At 39.6% G+C, this 22,500-nt stretch overlaps 2 protein-coding genes across 6 annotated transcripts in view; both read left to right on the forward strand.

Moving 5' to 3' along the window:
• The window catches only part of arhgef12b (Rho guanine nucleotide exchange factor (GEF) 12b), a 124,815-nt gene that overhangs the window by 94,235 nt on the left and 8,080 nt on the right, over positions 1–22,500 (forward strand). For 3 of the 4 annotated variants that reach the window (XM_072913771.1, XM_072913772.1, XM_061962739.2), the window contains 22 exons: positions 2,708–2,818; positions 2,895–2,993; positions 3,076–3,118; positions 4,244–4,349; positions 4,448–4,588; positions 6,742–6,774; positions 6,855–6,969; positions 7,046–7,172; positions 8,180–8,413; positions 8,490–8,643; positions 12,499–12,665; positions 13,516–13,662; positions 13,738–13,823; positions 18,944–19,069; positions 19,155–19,269; positions 19,346–19,449; positions 19,538–19,615; positions 20,204–20,279; positions 20,348–20,515; positions 20,587–20,674; positions 20,755–20,835; positions 20,910–20,983. In XM_072913771.1, the coding sequence (XP_072769872.1) occupies positions 2,708–2,818; positions 2,895–2,993; positions 3,076–3,118; positions 4,244–4,349; positions 4,448–4,588; positions 6,742–6,774; positions 6,855–6,969; positions 7,046–7,172; positions 8,180–8,413; positions 8,490–8,643; positions 12,499–12,665; positions 13,516–13,662; positions 13,738–13,823; positions 18,944–19,069; positions 19,155–19,269; positions 19,346–19,449; positions 19,538–19,615; positions 20,204–20,279; positions 20,348–20,515; positions 20,587–20,674; positions 20,755–20,835; positions 20,910–20,983 (2,473 nt within the window). The remainder of the gene's footprint in view (positions 1–2,707; positions 2,819–2,894; positions 2,994–3,075; positions 3,119–4,243; positions 4,350–4,447; positions 4,589–6,741; positions 6,775–6,854; positions 6,970–7,045; positions 7,173–8,179; positions 8,414–8,489; positions 8,644–12,498; positions 12,666–13,515; positions 13,663–13,737; positions 13,824–18,943; positions 19,070–19,154; positions 19,270–19,345; positions 19,450–19,537; positions 19,616–20,203; positions 20,280–20,347; positions 20,516–20,586; positions 20,675–20,754; positions 20,836–20,909; positions 20,984–22,500) is intronic. The other variant, XM_061962740.2, reaches the window with a different exon arrangement.
• The window catches only part of rcc1l (RCC1 like), a 192,218-nt gene that overhangs the window by 73,230 nt on the left and 96,488 nt on the right, over positions 1–22,500 (forward strand). The window lies entirely within an intron of this gene.

Here is a 22,500-nt window from a genome sequence, read left to right on the forward strand (position 1 = left end):
CGTAATCGAATCGTAAGGTGCCCAAATATTCTCAACTCTAATAACACTTGTGAATCTCATTGAAATCCATTTAAAAGATAACACCTCAATTTGAAAGGTTGTATCAATCTTGGCCGGGGGTCCCCAAAACGTCCAAAATCCAGCCCGTGGGAAGTCCCAAGATAAACATTTTTTTAAATACATTTGTTTGGGATGTTTATATCTTCCCGTTTAGATAAAGAATAATCAAAATTCTCTCGCAGGTAAAAAAAAAAGAAGAAAAAAGGTGGGCGCAAACGAGCGTCTTTTTGTGTCTTTCTCACAATCTACGGGTATAAGTTGGATGTCAAAGTTGGTCAACTTCTCCGTTTATGTCCTCATCCTTCTACTATCCAGGTGAGAGGCATGATTTATAATCGAAAATTAACTTTCACCAACTCAGAGGCAAAGCAGCAGCTCACCGGCCCAGTATGTCAGTATCGCTGTATAACTAGCTTTCTATGATCACGGTACTGCTAACAATAGATTGTCGGAGTTAGCGATTATAATAACAATATCGCTAATATTTGGTTAATATTCAGGTCAAGAGCCGTAAATGGAGTATTGTTGGCGTTTTTTGGGATGTTTTTTAGACAGCTGTGTGGGCGCAATAGAGTACTCCCATTACCCGCATTGTTAGCCACCTCGTACTTGCCGTATTTTACGAATTAGAATGCATTATAAAAAAAGAAAAACATCTTGTTTTACAAAAGGGATTGTGAATGACAGGCAAAATTCCAAAAAAAGTGCAGTTCCCCTTTAAATTGAGTGGGTGAATGCCTCGCAGCCAGAATCCATGCCAAAGCGCACCTCTCTTGACTTAAGCACATGGGAGAATAGGACACAAAGTGAACAGTTGCTTTGTTAAAGGTGTGTCCAAACGTTTTGAATGGCACTCTGCAGAGGTGGGACCAAGTCATTGTTTTGCAAGTCACAAGTAAGTCTCAAGTCTTTGCCCTCGAGTCCGAGTCAAGTCCCGAGTCAAGACAGGCAAGCCCCGAGTCAAGTCCAAAGTCAAGACTGGAAAGTCTCAAGTCAAGTCCTAAGTCCTGCATTTTGAGTTTCGAGTCCTTTCAAGTCCTTTTAACCACAGACTAATATATTAACACAGATTGTGTATGCTTTTCAAACGCTGTATTTATTTATTAAAACAAGTGCATTTTAAATTGCAGGAAAGAAAATTGTGCTGACATTGCACTTTATAATAACACTATTAACCAGTCATTTTAAACATTAACTCATTCCTTTACAGAACAAACACATTGAAAAATAAAGTGCAAATGTACTTATTTGTACAAAAGTGTTAACATTGAAAAAACATGACATATACGTGAACATAACAAAAAAGTTGTACTTTTTATATGTCAGGGCCCTATGCTGCATTGCATTTGCAAAAGACCAAATTAGCCAAGAGTCTGTCAGTCATTTGTGCACGATGGGGGCGTAGTATGATGCCACCATGGCTGAAAACTCGCTCCACTGGAGCACTGGAGGCAGGCACTGCCAAGACTCTCATGGCCACTCGGAACAGTGAAGGAAGAGTCTTCATGTTCAATGCCCAGAACAAAAGGGGGGAGAGAGTTGTTTTGGGTTGGTGCACTACTTGTAAGTGTATCTTGTGTTTTTTATGTTGATTTAATTAAAAAAAGAAAAAATTATTTCTTGTGCGGCCCGATACCAATCGATCCACGGACCAGTACCGGGCCGCGGCCCGGTGGTTGGGGACCACTGAGGTAAACAACCAACAGTATGTCAGAAAGCTAGCTAAAACAGTACACATATTCATAATATAGTATACATTTTAACTGACCTTTATTTTACTATTTTTGTCTTTTTTTAGGTGGCTAAAATACGCGGTGCTGCTGACCGCCGTCTAACGTTACGTGTGATATATTGACTAACGTAACCCTGCTTAAAAAAAATCACTGAACAAAAAGTATGAATAAGGTAGTGAACTGCAACAGATTCCCGTGTTTGCAATAACGTTATAACGTTAGCAGTGAGTTTACAGCCTCACTGATTTAACTACACAGCAAATAAAAGTCACGTTACTTAGCCAATAAACGTTATCTTACATTCAAAACTTACCGTTCTTTGTGCAACTTCAAATGCCGGACGAAGTTGGAAGTTGTTGCCTCTCCATCAGTAATTTTCGAACCGCATGTGTTGCATACTGCAAACCGTTTTGTGTTGACCACCTCGTAATTTTTATACCCTTAACAAAATTATTTTAGGTATCATTTTTTGTTCACTGGCGTGTGGTTTGGACATGTCTTCTTCGTTGGTTGTCCTGCAATTTGATTGGATGAATGCTGTGTGATGAAAACAAAGTAGATCTAATTTGATTGGCTGTTGTACTGAGACCACACCAGCTGACACACGCAACACTGATAGACAAGTACACAATGAAAAATACGGAGCGCTCCCGGATAACTTTTTCATCTTTGGGTTTTGGGGAAAGTAGCAAGTCATGTCAAGTCATGTCAATTCAAAAGGCTCAAGTCCAAGTGAAGTCACAAGTCATTGATGTTAAAGTCTAAGTCGAGTTGCAAGTCTTTTTACATTTTGTCAAGTCGAGTCTAAAGTCATCAAATTCATGACTCGAGTCTGACTCGAGTCCAAGTCATGTGACTCGAGTCCACACCTCTGGCACTCTGTGAGTGTTTAAAGTGAGTTGTGTGTTTCTCAGATTAACGGCCAGTGCAGCTGTTTCCAGAGCATCGACTTGCTGAAGGGTCGGCCTGCTCACCTCGCCGTCTTCCTCCATCACGTCGTCTCCCAGTTTGACCCCGCCCCACTGGTACTCGCGTCGCGATGGACACTTTTGGGACGGCCCACTTTTTTTTGACGTTGATTGATATAAAATGTCTTCCTAGCTGTGTTTTCTCTACGCCGACATACACAAGCAAACAACCGCCAAAGAAAGTCGTCGCTTCTTCATGGAATTCCACTCCCTCTTCATGGATCGCACAGCTGTAGGTTCTCTTGTGTTTTCACTCTCTGGCACTTTTGTTTTGTATCTAGGCTTATCTTTCTGTGTGTGTGATTGTTTTCTAGAACCTTAAAGTCCCAGTTCCAGATGCAGTCGCTGCTGAACTTGGTAAATGTTGAAGCAAATGTAACTAAATGTGAAGCATCCTGCTTGCGATTATGTTGCAAAATGCATATTAATGAAGTTGATGGGAGACATAGCAGCATATCATGCACTGTTGAGACCAGCACAGTACAGCATGACAAAGCCTATTTACTAAAATAAGCCCAGGACAACCACCTGCAACACGTAATGTGATGCAGCATGTACAAAAAGCTAACTAGCATGTCTTTCCTCTCCTCCTCTTGCTAGCAATACACCCCATTTTATGGCAGATTTTCGCACATTTATGATTGAAAATTCATATTAATAGAATAAATGACAGTATATTATTTGAATATTTATCATATAATCTAAATATATTAATTTTATAAAATTTCTAATGTAAATAATGTATCACAAAACACACTTATAAATATATTATGTAATTAAAAATAATTACAACTAATCCTGTTGCAATTTTAGTTGCAATTCTCAAATATGAATAATTTTCCTGCTGACATTTTGTGTTAAAAAATTAATCTGGGTTTAAATTGATCTATGACATTTTGAAATCTCGATAATATAGTTTTATCAATATATATAAACAATTTTTTTTTATACATTCCAAATAAATATATCAATACAAATGATATAGCTATATGTGAATAAAAACAAAAACAAATCATTAGTAACTCATGAATACAAATAATATGTATGTAATGTATATATTTGCAAAATATGAATAATCATACGTCATTAAAATATATAAATACAAATAATATACATACCTGTTTAAAAAAAAAAAATACATTGATTATATATATATATATATATATATATATATATATATATATATATATATATACACACGGTATATATTTATATATAATCTTTTTTTTTTATGTAATGAAATAAGTAATATATATCATATTTATGTATAGTAATATATATATCATATTTATATTATAATTTAAAATATCTTTGTTTGCCATTTTACTCATTCGGGATTTTCATTCAGAAATGTTGGTAAAAAATATCACATAAATAATAAAAATCATATAAAATATATACATGATATAATATACATTCATTTACGATAATACGTTTAACTGATAAGTACCATTAAGCAATTAACATGTGTTTGTGTGCCAGAGAAACGCAGGCTGGAGTTAATTCCAGAAGAAGTTTGCAAACAACACACGCAAACCTTACAGGACTCGCTGCTGACAGACCTACACAAGAACCTGGACGACTTCAGGTTGGCCACACACACACACACACACACACACGCACCCTCGCACAAAACGCAGCAGGAATGTGATGTTGGTGTGACCTGTTGTGTTGTGCGCCTTTCAGACAGAAACGCAGCATGGGACTGACCCTGGCTGAGGACGAGCTATCCAAGCTTGACTCAGACAACGGAGGAAAAGATCCGCTGGTCTGGGAGAGGGAATGCTCCTGTGCCGAACACATTCTCTCCAAGATTGAGGACATCCTGTGAGAGAGACAGACACACACATATTTCCTTAAGGCTTTCATGGTTTTTATTTTATTGGATTTTTTGGGGGGTTATTGCCTACTCACCCAATTTTCTTTTTGAACATTATACTATATAACTATTGAGTTACATTATATATAATGTTTTAGGTTATCGCATTTCTAGTTTCTTAGTTAACCTTTTAAGAAATAAATTGTATTTGTTTAAGTTAAAAAAATAAATAAAGTCTGTACATTTTTGGTATTTTTTATGAGACAGTAGAAAAAAATAAAATAATAATAATAAATAAAAAAATTATATGTATATATATAGATATAGATATAGGTATAGGTATAGATATAGATATTATATGTACAGTACAGGCCAAAAGTTTGGGGGCACCTTCTCTGAAAACATGTTTTGTATTTTAGTTTCTTCAAAATAGCCACTCTTTGCTCTGATTACTTTTTCGCACACTCTTGGCATTCGCTTGATGAGCTTCAAGAGGTAGTCCTCTGAAATGGTTTTCACTTCACATGTGTGCTTGAAGCTCATCGAGAGAATGCCAAGAGTGTGCAAAGCAGTAATCAGAGCAACGGGTGGCTATTTTGAAGAAACTAGAATATAAAACATGTTTCCAGTTATTTCACCTTTTTTTGTTCAGTACATAACTCCACATGTGTTCATTCATAGTTTTGATGCCTTCAGTGACAATCTACAATGTAAATAGTCATGAAAATAAAGAAAACGCTTTGAATGAGGAGGTGTGTCCAAACTTTTGGCCTTTACTGTATGTATATGTATATATATATACACATATATATATATATATGTATACACATATATATATGCACATATATATATATATATATATATACACATATATATATGTGTGTGTGTGTGTATATATATATATATATATATATATATATATATATATATATATATATATATATATATATATATATGTATATATATATATATATGTATGTGTGGGAAAAAAAAATCACAAGACTATTTCATCTCTACAGGCCTGTTTCATGAGGGGGGGTACCCTCAATCATCAGGAGATTTTAATGGGAGCATTCGCATACCATGGTTTATATAGGGCACAGAGTGGGTGGGTACAGGCTGGCTTAGGGGCGTGGTGATTGGCTCATGTGTTACCTAGGAGGTGTTTCCGTCTATGGCGGCATGCTGTTACAATTTCGCTGCGCTTGTTGAGGGATGACAGGTCTGGACGGTAAATAATAAACAGTTTCTCTTTCAAGCATAGGTTGCATCTTTTATTACCACTATTGTAAGGTGTGCTGGATGCAAGAATTTGCCATGTTATTGAATATTCAACATTATTGTCTTTGAGGTCCCAAATGTGTTTGCTGAGTTCTGTGGTATTTCGCAGGTTTTTGTTCCTGAAAGAAGCCTTGTGATTGTTCCATATGGTTTTGAATTCTCCCTCGGTTAATCCTACATATGTGTCGGATGTGTTAATGTCCTTGCGTATTACCTTAGATTGGTAGACAACTGATGTTTGTAAGCACCCCCCGTTGAGAGGGCAATCAGGTTTCTTTCGACAGTTACATCCTTTGTTGGTTTTGGAGTCGCTCTGTCTGGGGGCCGACGGCTCATTTGCAATTGTTTTGTTGTGGTTTGAGATGATTTGTCGTATATTGTTCATGCAGCTGTAGCTCAATTTAATGTTGTTCATGCAGCTGTAGCTCAATTTAATGTTCAAAGGGAATAAGCGGTAGAAAATGGATGGATGGATATTCACCATTAATTACTTGCTTATTAACATGCAAATTAGTAATATATTGGCTCTTAATTAGTCATTATTAAGTACCGTACTTATTATTGCCTTATTCTGCTTGGCCTTATTATACAACCAGTAAGCCATTAACTAAGAGTGTTCCCTCAATAACCTCAGAATTATTGCTTATTAGTAACCCTAAGCCTTATATGTTCCCCTAGTGTTCAAATAACTCTAAATTAAGTCTTCGTTACTTTAATAAGCAACTAATTAATGGTGAATATGTTCCCCATACTAAAGTGTTACCAAATATATATATGAATTATATATATGGAAATATATATATGAATTATATATATGTATATAAGTTTGATTTTCAAACCCTTTCCCTGAGTGTTGCTTATATGTTATTGCTTCTTGCAGATTCACGTCGCAGCCCTCAGAAGAGGACAAGTGGTACGTCTTTGTGCGCACTTTACATCATGTGTCACATGTTAGTGTATATCCTGCAAAGTATGTGTGCTGTTGTGTTGCAGCCAAACAATGCAGTATGTCATTCTCACCTACATGAAGCACCTCGGGGTGAAAGTGAAGGAACCTCGCGGCCTGGAGCAGAAACGAGCGCGCATCAATTTTCTGCCCAAGATTAAGGTTTTAGACGTGGACTTCCATTATAATAGTATTTTGTGACTGATCCACACCTAATAAATCAAAAAACAATCCTCAGGTGTGTGTTTTTAACCAACAGAAAAGCATCAAGCCAGAGAAAGAAGGCGAGGAGAAGGTGAAAAAGCCTAGATTTCCCAACATCCTTGTCCCTCCCCGCCGTCTCAGCAGAGTAGACTCCACTTCGGGTAAAAAAAAAGTGCAAATATTTCCATATTGTTGTATCTCTCTTTTAAGATGGGCCATTACTGATGGCAATGCCTTCAAATTGGGCAGTTATTTGACTTTTTGAGCTGTAGATAATGTGCATTACAAATTAATTGCCTCCTGCCAAACAGCCCAAAAAGAAGATAATTTATACTTAATCATCTTTATTTCAAATAGTTCAAAATTAAACGGTAAATTTGGAAAAACTTTTTTATTTAAATTAATTCAAAATAATGTAGTAAATAATTTTGTTAACTTGTTTATTTACAATTTATTTTCTAAAATCTGAAAAAAAAAAAAGTTAAAACAATATCAAAACTAGTACAACCTCATGCATTTATATTCTAAATCTAATTATGAATAAAACATTTTTAACAAAATTAATATATATACATTTTTAAAAGAACACACTTTGGAATATAATTTAGATTAATCTGTTTATTTCATTATTAGAATACATACAACCAGATAATACCAATAATTAAATTGTAATTATAATTGATTCTATAATACATATATGTATAATTATTAATTAATTATATATTTCTAAAACATGTATAAAAATTATCAAAATAAATATTGATCTAATTCATAATAGTTTATAATTGACATACAATAATGAGTATAATAAGCCTTTTTATAATGTTATATATATAATATCAAGATTATATTGTAACTACAGCAAATAAAACTGCAAAAAAATTTATTATTTTATTGAACAGTACTGCATTTGTAAAATAACACACATTGTATATTTTTAATTTGCTTATACACAGTTTGCCCTTCACATCATTCACAAATAATTGGTGTGTGCACCAGCTTTAGCATCTATTTAAATTTGCCCATTTCCATTTGTAGTCCTTTGAACACCTTATTGAAGAATTGACTTTGATGCTGCATGTCCACATATCATAATTAACAGGGAGGTTTCCAGTGGGGTACGTGGTGAAGCATGCCATTCCAGTTCATGTGTTCTATTGTAATGTAGTTGGCAAGGCTGTGGAGGTGAACAAGCAGCGTTCCCCAAAGCTGCTCCCTCAGGCGGCTTTTGGCATCCCTGAGCCTTCAGACTCGTCCCCGTCAAATTCCGGACGTGTCCGTGGGAATCAGCTCAGCGAGGGATCGGACGCCGGCAGCCACGTTTTGCCTTTGAACCCCTCGTCCACGCACAGTTCCCCCACCACTTTGACCTCAGACACCAGTGGACAAGACTCAGACACCAGTACGAGTCCTCTGCCGTACCATCAGATCCATGACAATGATTTTTTTCCCCCTCTAATTTTCCCTCTCCTCTTCAGACGTGTCACCGTTCTCCATCCAGCTCCGACTGGGCGAGGTTCTGGCGTCCGGCGAGCACCAGGATGGCGTCTCCAGCCCAACAAGCACTCAGTTCGACTTTAGCCCTTCAAACCTGGAACACTTACAGGAGGAAGGAGACCAAGACTCTTTCAGGTAAGACACCTTAAAATGAGAAATGATTGCTAAAAAAACGATTTACTGATGTATGAGATGAGATTATATGCAGGGAGTGGCCTAGGTCCATGAAGCTGATTAGTACAGCTGGACTCGCACATTTTTAAGGAACTGTGGCTCAAAATGCCCAGAGGTGTGTTCTGAAGATATCCTTGGGAGTTTAATCGTAATTGGATGAATTGGGAAATAATTATGGCCGTTTAGGTCTAAGCCCCGCCTCTTGCTAAGCCGATTTGATTGGTAGACTGTGGCCATGTTTGTTGGCTGACCTTTCGAAAACTTTACAGACTCATGCATGACACTCTTTTGCGGCTTTATGCCAAATTTGGTGTTGAGGTGAAATTGAAAACAAATATGAATGAATAAGTAGAGTGTATACATTTATGGACGACAATGAGTTGGACTTTCGTCCGTTGTGTGAAACCCAATTTTTGAACGTTTGTCAAACACGTAAATATAATAAAATATTGTAAAATAACTATATTACACGCGTCATTAGTAGTACCTCAACTTACAAGCTTAAATGGCTATGTGATGAGCTCTTAACTCAAAACACTTGTATCTCAAATCAACGTCTCTCATTGAAATAAATGGCAATCATTTTAATTGGTGTGTGCCCCACCAATAGTACCATTTTAACATGCAACATGCTTTAAAAAAACATTTTAGAAAATAAATATTTTATAAAAATATACAATAGTGTACTACTAACAACTACAGTATTTTTGGAGGATAATGTCATAATAATGTACAGTACATACTGTGGAGAGTGGACTTCTACAGTATCTCCTTCCAGCTACATCTCCGTCAAACTCACCAACTCACCAAAAAGCCGCTGCCTGACCAGGGCTCAGAAAATCTGCAAAGACTCCTCCCACCCCCACCAAGGACTGTTTTCACTGCTGGACTCTAGAAAGAGGTTCCGCAGCCTCTGAAGCAGAACCTCCAGGTTCTGTAACAGCTTCTTCCCTCAGGTCGTAAGACTCTTGAACGCATCATAATTAAATTATCCCCTCAACTCCCCTCAAAATGGATTAACTCGCTGGAATAAAAAAGACAATAAAACATACATCCATAAACGTGGACACATGTGGAAAAAGTGCAATATATTTATCTGTACAGTAATCTATTTATTTATTTATATATATGTATTTATTTTATATATATATATTTATATATTATTTATATATATTTATTTATTTATATATGCACCTTATTGCTTTTTTATCCTGCACTACCATGAGCTCATGTAACGAAATTTCGTTCTTATATTTATAAATAAAGTTGATTTGATTTGATTTATATGTGCTGTAAAGTTCAAATTTGAATGACAATAAAAAGGAAGTCTAAGTCTAGGTCTAACTGCAGCTCTTTCCATATTTTCATGGAAAAATGTCTGCTGTTTAGATTACATTTTGACATCCTTGACTGGTGTTACACTCATTCTGCTTCAGAATAGTGCAGACTAGCAGTGAAACGCTCTGTAATGTTTTTGATCATTTCTTTAATTCAGTGAATATCATCCACTTATTCTCAGTGTCCTTCACACCTACTTTATTCCATGGTGGGTAAAAAAGGGTTATGTTGATCTGTAGCTACAAGCTAACACTCGCGAATAAGACCGAATGGGTTTTTCTACAGCATTTGCTACCCCAACTAATGGCGAGGATGCTTGTAACTCCAATTTTTGCTTGCAATTTAAACATAACAAATAATGCAAAGCAAGTTTGACCTTAGTGGGTGTTTTGGGACAGTTGGGGCTCGCCGCATCTCTCGCTGTTCATCGAACGACAGAAGTAAGGAGTCTCTAAACACAAGTACAGTCTCCAATGACACCAGAAAAAGATGCTAGGTGTGTCGATAAGTCGTGTTTAATAAAGAACAAGTCACTAAAAGAATTGAAGACATCTCTAGAAACTTGAACAATTCTCAACAAAGTGCAGCCTGTGTGTACAATAAGCAGCAACAATTGAAAAATAAGAAAAATACTATATATATTAATACTAGTGACTAATAACAGATTTATTTTTAAAAGTATGTCTAACATTTTTCAGCCTTCTTAAAGACAATACAGGTAAAAGCCAGTAAATTAGAATATTTTGAAAAACTTGATTTATTTCAGTAATTGCATTCAAAAGGTGTAACTTGTACATTATATTTATTCATTGCACACAGACTGATGCATTCAAATGTTTATTTCATTTAATTTTGATGATTTGAAGTGGCAACAAATGAAAATCCAAAATTCCGTGTGTCACAAAATTAGAATATTACTTAAGGCTAATACAAAAAAGGGATTTTTAGAAATGTTGGCCAACTGAAAAGTATGAAAATGAAAAATATGAGCATGTACAATACTCAATATTTGGTTGGAGCTCCTTTTGCCTCAATTACTGCGTTAATGCGGCGTGGCATGGAGTCGATGAGTTTCTGACACTGCTCAGGTGTTATGAGAGCCCAGGTTGCTCTGATAGTGGCCTTCAACTCTTCTGCGTTTTTGGGTCTGGCATTCTGCATCTTCCTTTTCACAATACCCCACAGATTTTCTATGGGGCTAAGGTCAGGGGAGTTGGCGGGCCAATTTAGAACAGAAATACCATGGTCCGTAAACCAGGCACGGGTAGGTTTTGCGCTGTGTGCAGGCGCCAAGTCCTGTTGGAACTTGAAATCTCCATCTCCATAGAGCAGGTCAGCAGCAGGAAGCATGAAGTGCTCTAAAACTTGCTGGTAGACGGCTGCGTTGACCCTGGATCTCAGGAAACAGAGTGGACCGACACCAGCAGATGACATGGCACCCCAAACCATCACTGATGGTGGAAACTTTACACTAGACTTCAGGCAATGTGGATCCTGTGCCTCTCCTGTCTTCCTCCAGACTCTGGGACCTCGATTTCCAAAGGAAATGCAAAATTTGCATGGTTGGGTGATGGTTTGGGGTGCCATGTCATCTGCTGGTGTCGGTCCACTCTGTTTCCTGAGATCCAGGGTCAACGCAGCCGTCTACCAGCAAGTTTTAGAGCACTTCATGCTTCCTGCTGCTGACCTGCTCTATGGAGATGGAGATTTCAAGTTCCAACAGGACTTGGCGCCTGCACACAGCGCAAAATCTACCCGTGCCTGGTTTACGGACCATGGTATTTCTGTTCTAAATTGGCCCGCCAACTCCCCTGACCTTAGCCCCATAGAAAATCTGTGGGGTATTGTGAAAAGGAAGATGCAGAATGCCAGACCCAAAAACGCAGAAGAGTTGAAGGCCACTATCAGAGCAACCTGGGCTCTCATAACACCTGAGCAGTGCCAGAAACTCATCGACTCCATGCCACGCCGCATTAACGCAGTAATTGAGGCAAAAGGAGCTCCAACCAAGTATTGAGTATTGTACATGCTCATATTTTTCATTTTCATACTTTTCAGTTGGCCAACATTTCTAAAAATCCCTTTTTTGTATTAGCCTTAAGTAATATTCTAATTTTGTGACACACGGAATTTTGGATTTTCATTTGTTGCCACTTCAAATCATCAAAATTAAATGAAATAAACATTTGAATGCATCAGTCTGTGTGCAATGAATAAATATAATGTACAAGTTACACCTTTTGAATGCAATTACTGAAATAAATCAAGTTTTTCAAAATATTCTAATTTACTGGCTTTTAACTGTATATGCATCAGCACCGATTATGCAAGTTAGATGATGAGGTCATTTTGACCACGCCCCACAGGTATATTGGCTATCTGGGGAAACCCTGCACTGTATTTCATATGTGCTGTATATAGAAAGTATATAAAAATGCCCTCAGGTTGATCCTCATACTGTACAATGTGTGCTTCCAGGATGGAGGTGCAGTGCGCGTCGAGTGCGGCTGACGTCCAGAGCGAGGACGACCAGGTGTGTGAGGCGGAGAGCGAGGAGGATCCTCTGAACTGGCAAAGCCTGGTGAGCCGCGACGTGCTGGCGGGCTTGACACCGCAGGAGATCAAGAGACAAGAGGTCATCAACGGTGAGTCAGTTGTCGTCGCTTAGACCAGCTCTTTCCAAATAGTAGGGCGGGCTCCTGTTGGGGAGCGCGGTGCGATGCCACGTGGGCAGTGTGTGAGCCCAGGGAGCATGCTTCATCAGTATCATGTTTCAAACCCCATTTCAAATTGCTGTGCACGACAGAACGTGCTCATTGTAGCCATTAATCTTGACTTTATGTATTAAAAAAAAGAAGACCACAAATTAGTTTTATCCATATTTGTTTCGTCGCTTAGTGCTTTGTATACTGTGCTTCTGAGTTAATGTTGCTGTTCAGTTTGAATGTAATATTTATTGCGTGTATTTAATTGTATTTTTCAGGATCAAATGGCTCAACTCAGTCAAAAAATGTTTTATATTTCGTTACATATGTACATTAACGTTTAAACTTCAGGTAAATTGATGCACTTAAAAATATTTTCTGTTGAATACTACAAAACAATGTTGATACAATTATTCTTTGTTGTAAATATTTATGGCCCTGCGATGAGGTGGCGACTTGTCCAGGGTGTACCCCGCCTTCCGCCCGATTGTAGCTGAGATAGGCTCCAGCGCCCCCCGCGACCCCAAAGGGAATAAGCGGTAGAAAATGGATGGATGGATAAATATTTATTTTTTTGTTGTCTTTAATGTTAATAAGGATTCAATGGTTTGCAGAGGTGTACTTACAACAATTGTCTATACACATGACACTGTAGTTGCAGCGGAGAGTGGGGGGGCATGAAATATTTTCTTCTTCCAATGGGGGGCGTAACAGGAAATAATTGACAACCACTGGCTTGGACTAAAAAGCTAATAATTTAAACATTCTCGTCGTTCTTTCCCTCACTTAGAGCTGTTTTACACCGAACGAGCCCACCTGCGCATGCTGAAAGTGCTGGACGGCGTTTTCTACCAGAGGCTGAGCAGAGACGCCATTCTGCCTTCAGAGGACATCAAGAACATCTTCACCAACCTGGAGGAGATCATCCAGCTGCACGGTGATGCAACATGATCCTAAACCGAAAACAAAACCAAATGCTTAATGAACCTTTTTTCTTGTCCGGCTCCCGTAGTTTCCTTAACAGAACAAATGGCAGCGATTAGAAAAAGGAGTGAGACCTCTGTCATCGGTCAGATCGGAGAGGATCTCTTGGCTTGGGTAAGATCATTTTGCACTCATTAAAAGTAGAATATTTTAATTATTAACCTAGTAAGCTCCATGCAGTAACTTGACACTAGTGGAGTTGCCCTCTGCTGGCCACTAATAGGGGTGTACATAGCATTTTAGCATACATACAAGATGTTTTTTGTCATTACACTTAAAAAGTACAAGGAGATTTGTTTACAGTCAACCCGTCCAAGAAACAGGAATATAATATGACAGGGGGTACAGGACAGGAAGCTAATGGGTCGCCACATGGGCAGCGCCCCGTAAAAGATGGAAAAAAAAGATAACATGAGGAGGGAGAAAACAAGCAACTCCCAAACTGTGGTCCTGTAGGGGACGCATTGTGGGACTTGGAAAAAAAAATCCTCATCAAACATAAACACATAAGCACACAGTTATGCTGTGGGAGCAGACTGGACCCCGGAAGCAGAGAGGCTGCAAGGTTGAGATGCATGTTGAAACAAAATCTTTAATGAGAACACAAGGAGACAAAACAATGGCACTGGCGGGAACAGACAGCGCCACAAAAAAAAAGGCAAAAAACAAAGGAGCGAATAAAATACTAATTAAGGAAGGCGGAGGGAACCAACATAAAACAAAGTAGCAAAATAAGACACTTCATAAGTCCAAGGATGAAGAGTAGTCAGGGGATCGATCGTCTGATGTGTTGGAAGAGACGTAAAAAAAAAAAAAAAAAGAACCAGCTGCACCAAGTGTGAGTAATCAGCTAGTATAGTCCACTGGAGATTGCCATCAGGTGTGCTCCAAGCTCCAGCCCTCCTCCAGCAACAACCACTCGAAAGAGAGAGAGGGCAGAGCCAGGAAAAGCAGACAGGAAGTGTAGGAATGTAACACATGCATCCAGAAATACAACTCAAGACTTGCAACGATGCCGATCACAGTCTTGGTGTTGTCACGATAACACAGCTGTTGTCCAGTTTGCGATTTAGTTTAAAAATCGCTACAGTCTGAGCTCAATCATGACGGCGAGCTTTTGGGTAACTTGACAGCTGCCTTCATATTAAGCCTTCTGTCGATGAACCAGGGCAACGTTCAATCCAATCAGCTGATGCCCTGTTATCATAGTTCCGAATAGGTAGAGCGCTTTGATGTCCTTTAACCTACTCAGTGTTCTTGTGGCTAGAGTGTCCGCCCTGAGATCGATAGGTTGTGAGTTCAAACCCTGGCTGAGTCATACCAAAGACTATAAAAAATGTGACCCATTACATCCCTGCTTGACACACAGCATCAAAGATTGGAATTGGGGGTTAAATCACCAAAAATTATTCCCAGGTGCGGCCACCGCTGCTGCTCACTGCTCCCCTCACCTCCCAGGGGGTGAACAAGGGGATGGGTCAAATGCAGAGGACACATTTCACCACACCTAGTGTGTGTGTGTGACAATCATTGGTACTTTAACTTTAACTTTTTAACTTTAACGTAAACAATCGCCAGGCACACGACCCTCCACTTCTCCCACACGTCCATCGTGTATCCAGCAGAAAAGGTTCCGTCAGGACAGACAATCTTGTTAATTGCGTTGAGAGACCAGTCAATTGATTCACTGGTTAGATTTGGAGGACAGTGTGGAGAGAGGCTCCAAAATAAGACGAGACGAGGAAGCAAAAGCAGGGGAAGGATAAGGAAGAGGGAGGGGAAGCGTCCGCCTTTATTGAGAGCAAGCAAAAAAAAAAAGGTTGTTTTAGTGTAACTTACTGTTAACCTTTTTTTAGTATTTTAGGATGACGTAAGAAAAAACATCATAAAATATACCAATAATAAATTAACTTTAATAATCAGTAAAGTCTCAAATTAAATCTGTTAAATGTACCTACATTTCATACATTTTAAGTGTATTGTAACCCTAACCCTTTCTATCTAGATATAAGCCACATTGTGCACTTGGCAGCAATTTAATCCAACACAGAACATCTTATGTGTAGAATTCAAGCAACACAGGAGACACATGAAATGGCACGAAATTTAGTATTGTACCTTAGGTCCCAGATTTAGCCCAACGAGTACCACAAGAACAATAATATACAGGTAAAAGCCAGTAAATTAGAATATTTTGAAAAACTTGATTTATTTCAGTAATTGCATTCAAAAGGTGTAACTTGTACATTATATTTATTCATTGCACACAGACTGATGCATTCAAATGTTTATTTAATTTAATTTTGATGATTTGAAGTGGCAACAAATGAAAATCCAAAATTCCGTGTGTCACAAAATTAGAATATTACTTAAGGCTAATACAAAAAAGGGATTTTTAGAAATGTTGGCCAACTGAAAAGTATGAAAATGAAAAATATGAGCATGTACAATACTCAATACTTGGTTGGAGCTCCTTTTGCCTCAATTACTGCGTTAATGCGGCATGGCATGGAGTCGATGAGTTTCTGGAACTGCTCAGGTGTTATGAGAGCCCAGGTTGCTCTGATAGTGGCCTTCAACTCTTCTGCGTTTTTGGGTCTGGCATTCTGCATCTTCCTTTTCACAATACCCCACAGATTTTCTATGGGGCTAAGGTCAGGGGAGTTGGCGGGCCAATTTAGAACAGAAATACCATGGTCCTTAAACCAGGCACGGGTAGATTTTGCGCTGTGTGCAGGCGCCAAGTCCTGTTGGAACTTGAAATCTCCATCTCCATAGAGCAGGTCAGCAGCAGGAAGCATGAAGTGCTCTGAAACTTGCTGGTAGACGGCTGCGTTGACCCTGGATCTCAGGAAACAGAGTGGACCGACACCAGCAGATGACATGGCACCCCAAACCATCACTGATGGTGGAAACTTTACACTAGACTTCAGGCAACGTGGATCCTGTGCCTCTCCTGTCTTCCTCCAGACTCTGGGACCTCGATTTCCAAAGGAAATGCAAAATTTGCATGGTTGAGTGATGGTTTGGGGTGCCATGTCATCTGCTGGTGTCGGTCCACTCTGTTTCTTGAGATCCAGGGTCAACGCAGCCGTCTACCAGCAAGTTTTAGAGCACTTCATGCTTCCTGCTGCTGACCTGCTATATGGAGATGGAGATTTCAAGTTCCAACAGGACTTGGCGCCTGCACACAGCGCAAAATCTACCCGTGCCTGGTTTACGGACCATGGTATTTCTGTTCTAAATTGGCCCGCCAACTCCCCTGACCTTAGCCCCATAGAAAATCTGTGGGTTATTGTGAAAAGGAAGATGCAAAATGCCAGACCCAAAAACGCAGAAGAGTTGAAGGCCACTATCAGAGCAACCTGGGCTCTCATAACACCTGAGCAGTGCCAGAAACTCATCGACTCCATGCCACGCCGCATTAACGCAGTAATTGAGGCAAAAGGAGCTCCAACCAAGTATTGAGTATTGTACATGCTCATATTTTTCATTTTCATTCTTTTCAGTTGGCCAACATTTCTAAAAATCCCTTTTTTGTATTAGCCTTAAGTAATATTCTAATTTTGTGACACACGGAATTTTGGATTTTCATTTGTTGCCACTTCAAATCATCAGAATTAAATGAAATAAACATTTGAATGCATCAGTCTGTGTGCAATGAATAAATATAATGTACAAGTTACACCTTTTGAATGCAATTACTGAAATAAATCAAGTTTTTCAAAATATTCTAATTTACTGGCTTTTACCTGTATACTGCACATAGTAATTTAAAGAGGAACATTATCACAATTTGAGAAGGGTTAAAACCATTAAAAATCAGTTCCCCTTATTTTATTTTTCGAAGTTTTTTTCAAAATTTTACCCATCACGCAATATCCCTGAAAAAAGCTTCAAAGTGCCTGATTTTAACCATCGTTATATACACCCGTCCATTTTCCTGTGACGTCACACAGTGATGCCAATACAAACAAACATGGCGGATAGAACAGCAAGGTATAGTGACATTAGCTCGGATTCAGACTCGGATTTCAGCGGCTTAAGCGATTCAACAGATTACGCATGTATTGAAACGGATGGTTGTAGTGTGGAGGCAGGTAGCGAAAACGAAATTGAAGAAGAAACTGAAGCTATTGAGCCATATCGGTTTGAACCGTATGCAAGCGAAACCGACGAAAACGACACGACAGCCAGCGACACGGGAGAAAGCGAGGACGAATTCGGCGATCGCCTTCTAACCAACGATTGGTATGTGTTTGTTTGGCATTAAAGGAAACTAACAACTATGAACTAGGTTTACAGCATATGAAATACATTTGGCAACAACATGCACTTTGAGAGTGCAGACAGCCCATTTCAGGCGCGCTAAGAACATATATTTTTCCACGATTTCAGCACTCAGGTTAACCATACCTAAATAGACACAAAATACTGCATTACACAAGACTACCCGAATGTACTCGAATGATTGAAAAAAATAAATGTTTTTAAGCTAAATTATTGGTAAACACAGTTTATGTATAATAATTTATGTAAAACCGGGAGTAATGAATAAAGTTTTCATCAATTAATGTATTCTGTAGACATACCCTCATCCGCTCTCTTTTCCTGAAAGCTGATCTGTCCAGTTTTGGAGTTGATGTCAGCATCTGCTTTGAGTGTCGCAGGATATCCACACATTCTTGCCATCTCTGTCGTAGCATAGCTTTCGTCGGTAAAGTGTGCGGAACAAACGACTGACCATTTCGTCGGCTTTCCCCACAGCCTCGTATTTTGAACAAATTTCGTCCAATTTCTTGCCACTTTCGCATCTTTGGGCCACTGGTGCAACTTGATTCCGTCCCTGTTCGTGTTGTTACACCCTCCGACAACACACCGACGAAAGTGAGAAAATGGCGGACGTCATCGCTCCGAGAGCGAATAATAGAAAGGCGTTTAATTCGACAAAATTCACCCATTTAGAGTTTGGAAATCGGTTAAAAAATGAGATGGTCTTTTTTCTGCAACATCAAGGTATATATTGACGCTTACATAGGTCTGGTGATAATGTTCCCCTTTAAATAGTATCGGATATAAATAGAGAAGGTAATAAATAGGTTACTAGTAATATATTATAGATAGAACATGTTGCTGTTATCGCAGTCCAATCTCACCAGATAAGGTTGTGATTATGTACGATCTTGGTAGCGGTATTCATCCAAGACAACTAAAAGCATTGCATGTTGTTCCAGTTCAGCGGCGAGGAAGAGGAGAAGATAAAAAGAGCGGTTGCCACCTTCTGCAGCAACCAGCCGTCCGCCCTGGAGCTCATCAAGACCAAGAAGAAGAAAGACCAGAGGTTTACCTTGTTTATGCGGGTGAGAGCTTCAGGACGCCACCAACATCCGCAATGTAAACAGCCGTTAAAAAACGCGCTGACTGCGCCGCATCGTGTTTCCTCAGGAGGCCGAGAGAAACCGCCTGTGTCGCCGGTTGCAGCTCAAAGACATCATTCCTGTGGAGATGCAGCGAGCGACCAAGTACCCGCTTCTCTTGGAGAAGATCGCGAAGTACACGGGTACAAAGCACCGCGTCTTACTTGACTGTGTGCGATTTACCTAGCACGCGTCCTAATACTTTTGTTTGTTCTGCAGAGGATGACGAGGAGGACGCTGACAAGGTGAAGAAAGCCGGGGAATGCTGCAAGCAGATTCTCAACCATGTCAACCAAGCCGTCAAAGAGGCCGAGAACAAGCAGGTAGCGTCACGTTAGCAATTACTTCATCAGGACAAAGAATGTTAGTTTTTTTTGTGGGTTTACATCTCTTCTTATTCCCAATTTACAGAGGCTGGTGGATTATCAGAGAAGGTTGGACATCTCGTCACTGAAACCCAACGAGAACCCGCTCATCCTGGAGCTGAGGGTAGGAACAAAATGTGGGAGTCCTGCCTAACGATAACAAGGGACAAGTTTTATGCTGCTGATTCTGATATCGATCGTCCATGAGTGAGATCGGCCGATAAAAATACAGATCACTGTTAGGGATGCTCTTCTTAGTGGAGGTTGTGACCTCAAAAAGCAGCTTGCAGGTTTAAAGTGTTTAATGTCTAAAAGTACAAACTCCAAGGGAGAGTGCAACAGGGATATGCGCAAAACAATCACCGGGAAACTGCATGAAAAAATAGCTAAAGAGAGCTAAACAACAAATACAAACCAAGAAGTCAAAAATGCTTCTAAAACCGTGATAATTCCTCTGACAAACAAGACAATGATCCTACAAAAAATTAGGGAGAGGAAGGGAAAGCATCCGCCTTCATTGAGAGCAAACAAGAGAAACAGTTAGCTGTTAGCTGCCTCTCTCAGCCGGGGGACCAAAAATAAAGTGAGCGGCAATCGGCTTTAGAACACAAACTTTGTCAGGGAAATCGGCCAATACTGATTGGTGGCCGATCGATCGACACATCGTTAATGATAACGTTTAGTGGTTGAAAGATCATTTTTTATTCCGCAGAACCTGGACCTCACTAAGAGGACGATGGTCCACGAAGGACCGCTCTCCTGGAAGGTCAACAAAGACAAAAGAATTGGTACGCTGATATCTTAAAAGTTTTCCATTGAGGCAGGTGTTCCTAATGTTGTGGCCGGTCCTCTGCAGACCTCTACACGCTCCTCCTGGAGGACATTTTGGTTCTGCTCCAGAAGCAGGACGAGCGTTTGGTGCTCAAGTTCCACAGCAAGAACGTGGCCAGCGCCGCAGACACCAAACTCGCCTTCAGCCCCGTCATCAAACTCAACACCGTGCTGGTCCGGCCCGTCGCCACAAGTAACTATTTTGATTATTCAGTCAAATCGTCGAGCTCGCTTTTGCTGATAAATGTTTTGTGTCCTCTTTAGACAACAAGTCCTTCTTCGTGCTCTCCATGTCGGACAACGGGGCTCAGATCTACGAGCTGACGGCTCAGAGCGTGTCCGACCAGAGAACGTAAGCGGCATGACGTCACCCTGACAACGAAACACAAAGCTGTCATTGACGACACAGCTCATTCCTATTCTGTCCACTAGGTGGCAGTGTCTGATCACGCAGTGCGCCGACGCCATGAAGGCCAGATCGCACAGCAGCGACACAACTTCGACTCCATCCGAGTGAGCTTGCTAACGTTTTTTTGGGCCTCTTTTGTTTTGTCTGTTTTTACCGTGAAGATCTTTCTCTTTTATAGGGGGGTGCAGGAAGCCATCGAGATCATCAACGGTGGGATGGAGAAGCCGAGCAAAGATGGCAACGACCCCTCAGGTAGATGCGGCAGAGAACATTTAGAATAAGAACAAGCATTTTGAGGCATTTGGCCCGTTAATTTCACTTCACACAAACCTGTATTATTGCAACCTTTTTAAGCAAGGTGGCCGCAATCAGTAATAACTGGTAGGAGGAGCAATCACATTCAGTTTGCTGGCTTTAACTGTCAAAATTATTTTGGACACTTTCTATTGAATTCTATGATGCAAAGTGGCGATTATCAATAATAACTGGCGGGAGGAGCGATCTCCTTAATTATATTAGCCTACATGACAAAGTAGGGATGGTTACCCTTTTTAAGCAAAGTGGCCGCAATCAGTAATAACTGGTAGGAGGAGCAATCACATTCAGTTTGCTGGCTTTAACTGTCAAAATTATTTTGGACACTTTCTATTGAATTCTATGATGCAAAGTGGCGATTATCAATAATGACTGGCGGGAGGAGCGATCTCCTTAATTATATTAGCCTACATAACAAAGTAGGGATGGTTACCCTTTTTAAGCAAAGTGGCCGCAATCAGTAATAACTGGTAGGAGGAGCAATAACATTCAGTTTGCTGGCTTTAACTGTCAAAATTATTTTGGACACTTTCTATTGAATTCTATGATGCAAAGTGGCGATTATCAATAATGACTGGTGGGAGGAGCGATCTCCTTAATTATATTAGCCTACATGACAAAGTAGGGATGGTTACCCTTTTTAAGCAAAGTGGCCGCAATCAGTAATAACTGGTAGGAGGAGCAATCACATTCAGTTTGCTGGCTTTAACTGTCAAAATTATTTTGGACACTTTCTATTGAATTCTATGATGCAAAGTGGCGATTATCAATAATAACTGGTGGGAGGAGCGATCTCCTTAATTATATTAGCCTACATGACAAAGTAGGGATGGTTACCCTTTTTAAGCAAAGTGGCCGCAATCAGTAATAACTGGTAGGAGGAGCAATCACATTCAGTTTGCTGGCTTTAACTGTCAAAATTATTTTGGACACTTTCTATTGAATTCTATGATGCAAAGTGGCGATTATCAATAATGACTGGTGGGAGGAGCGATCTCCTTAATTATATTAGCCTACATGACAAAGTAGGGATGGTTACCCTTTTTAAGCAAGGTGGCCGCAATCAGTAATAACTGGTAGGAGGAGCAATCACATTCAGTTTGCTGGCTTTAACTGTCAAAATTATTTTGGACACTTTCTATTGAATTCTATGATGCAAAGTGGCGATTATCAATAATAACTGGTGGGAGGAGCGATCTCCTTAATTATATTAGCCTACATGACAAAGTAGGGATGGTTACCCTTTTTAAGCAAAGTGGCCGCAATCAGTAATAACTGGTAGGAGGAGCAATCACATTCAGTTTGCTGGCTTTAACTGTCAAAATTATTTTGGACACTTTCTATTGAATTCTATGATGCAAAGTGGCGATTATCAATAATGACTGGTGGGAGGAGCGATCTCCTTAATTATATTAGCCTACATGACAAAGTAGGGATGGTTACCCTTTTTAAGC

This window comes from Nerophis lumbriciformis, linkage group LG09 (assembly GCF_033978685.3).
Source record: "Nerophis lumbriciformis linkage group LG09, RoL_Nlum_v2.1, whole genome shotgun sequence".
NCBI classification, from domain to species: domain Eukaryota; kingdom Metazoa; phylum Chordata; class Actinopteri; order Syngnathiformes; family Syngnathidae; genus Nerophis; species Nerophis lumbriciformis.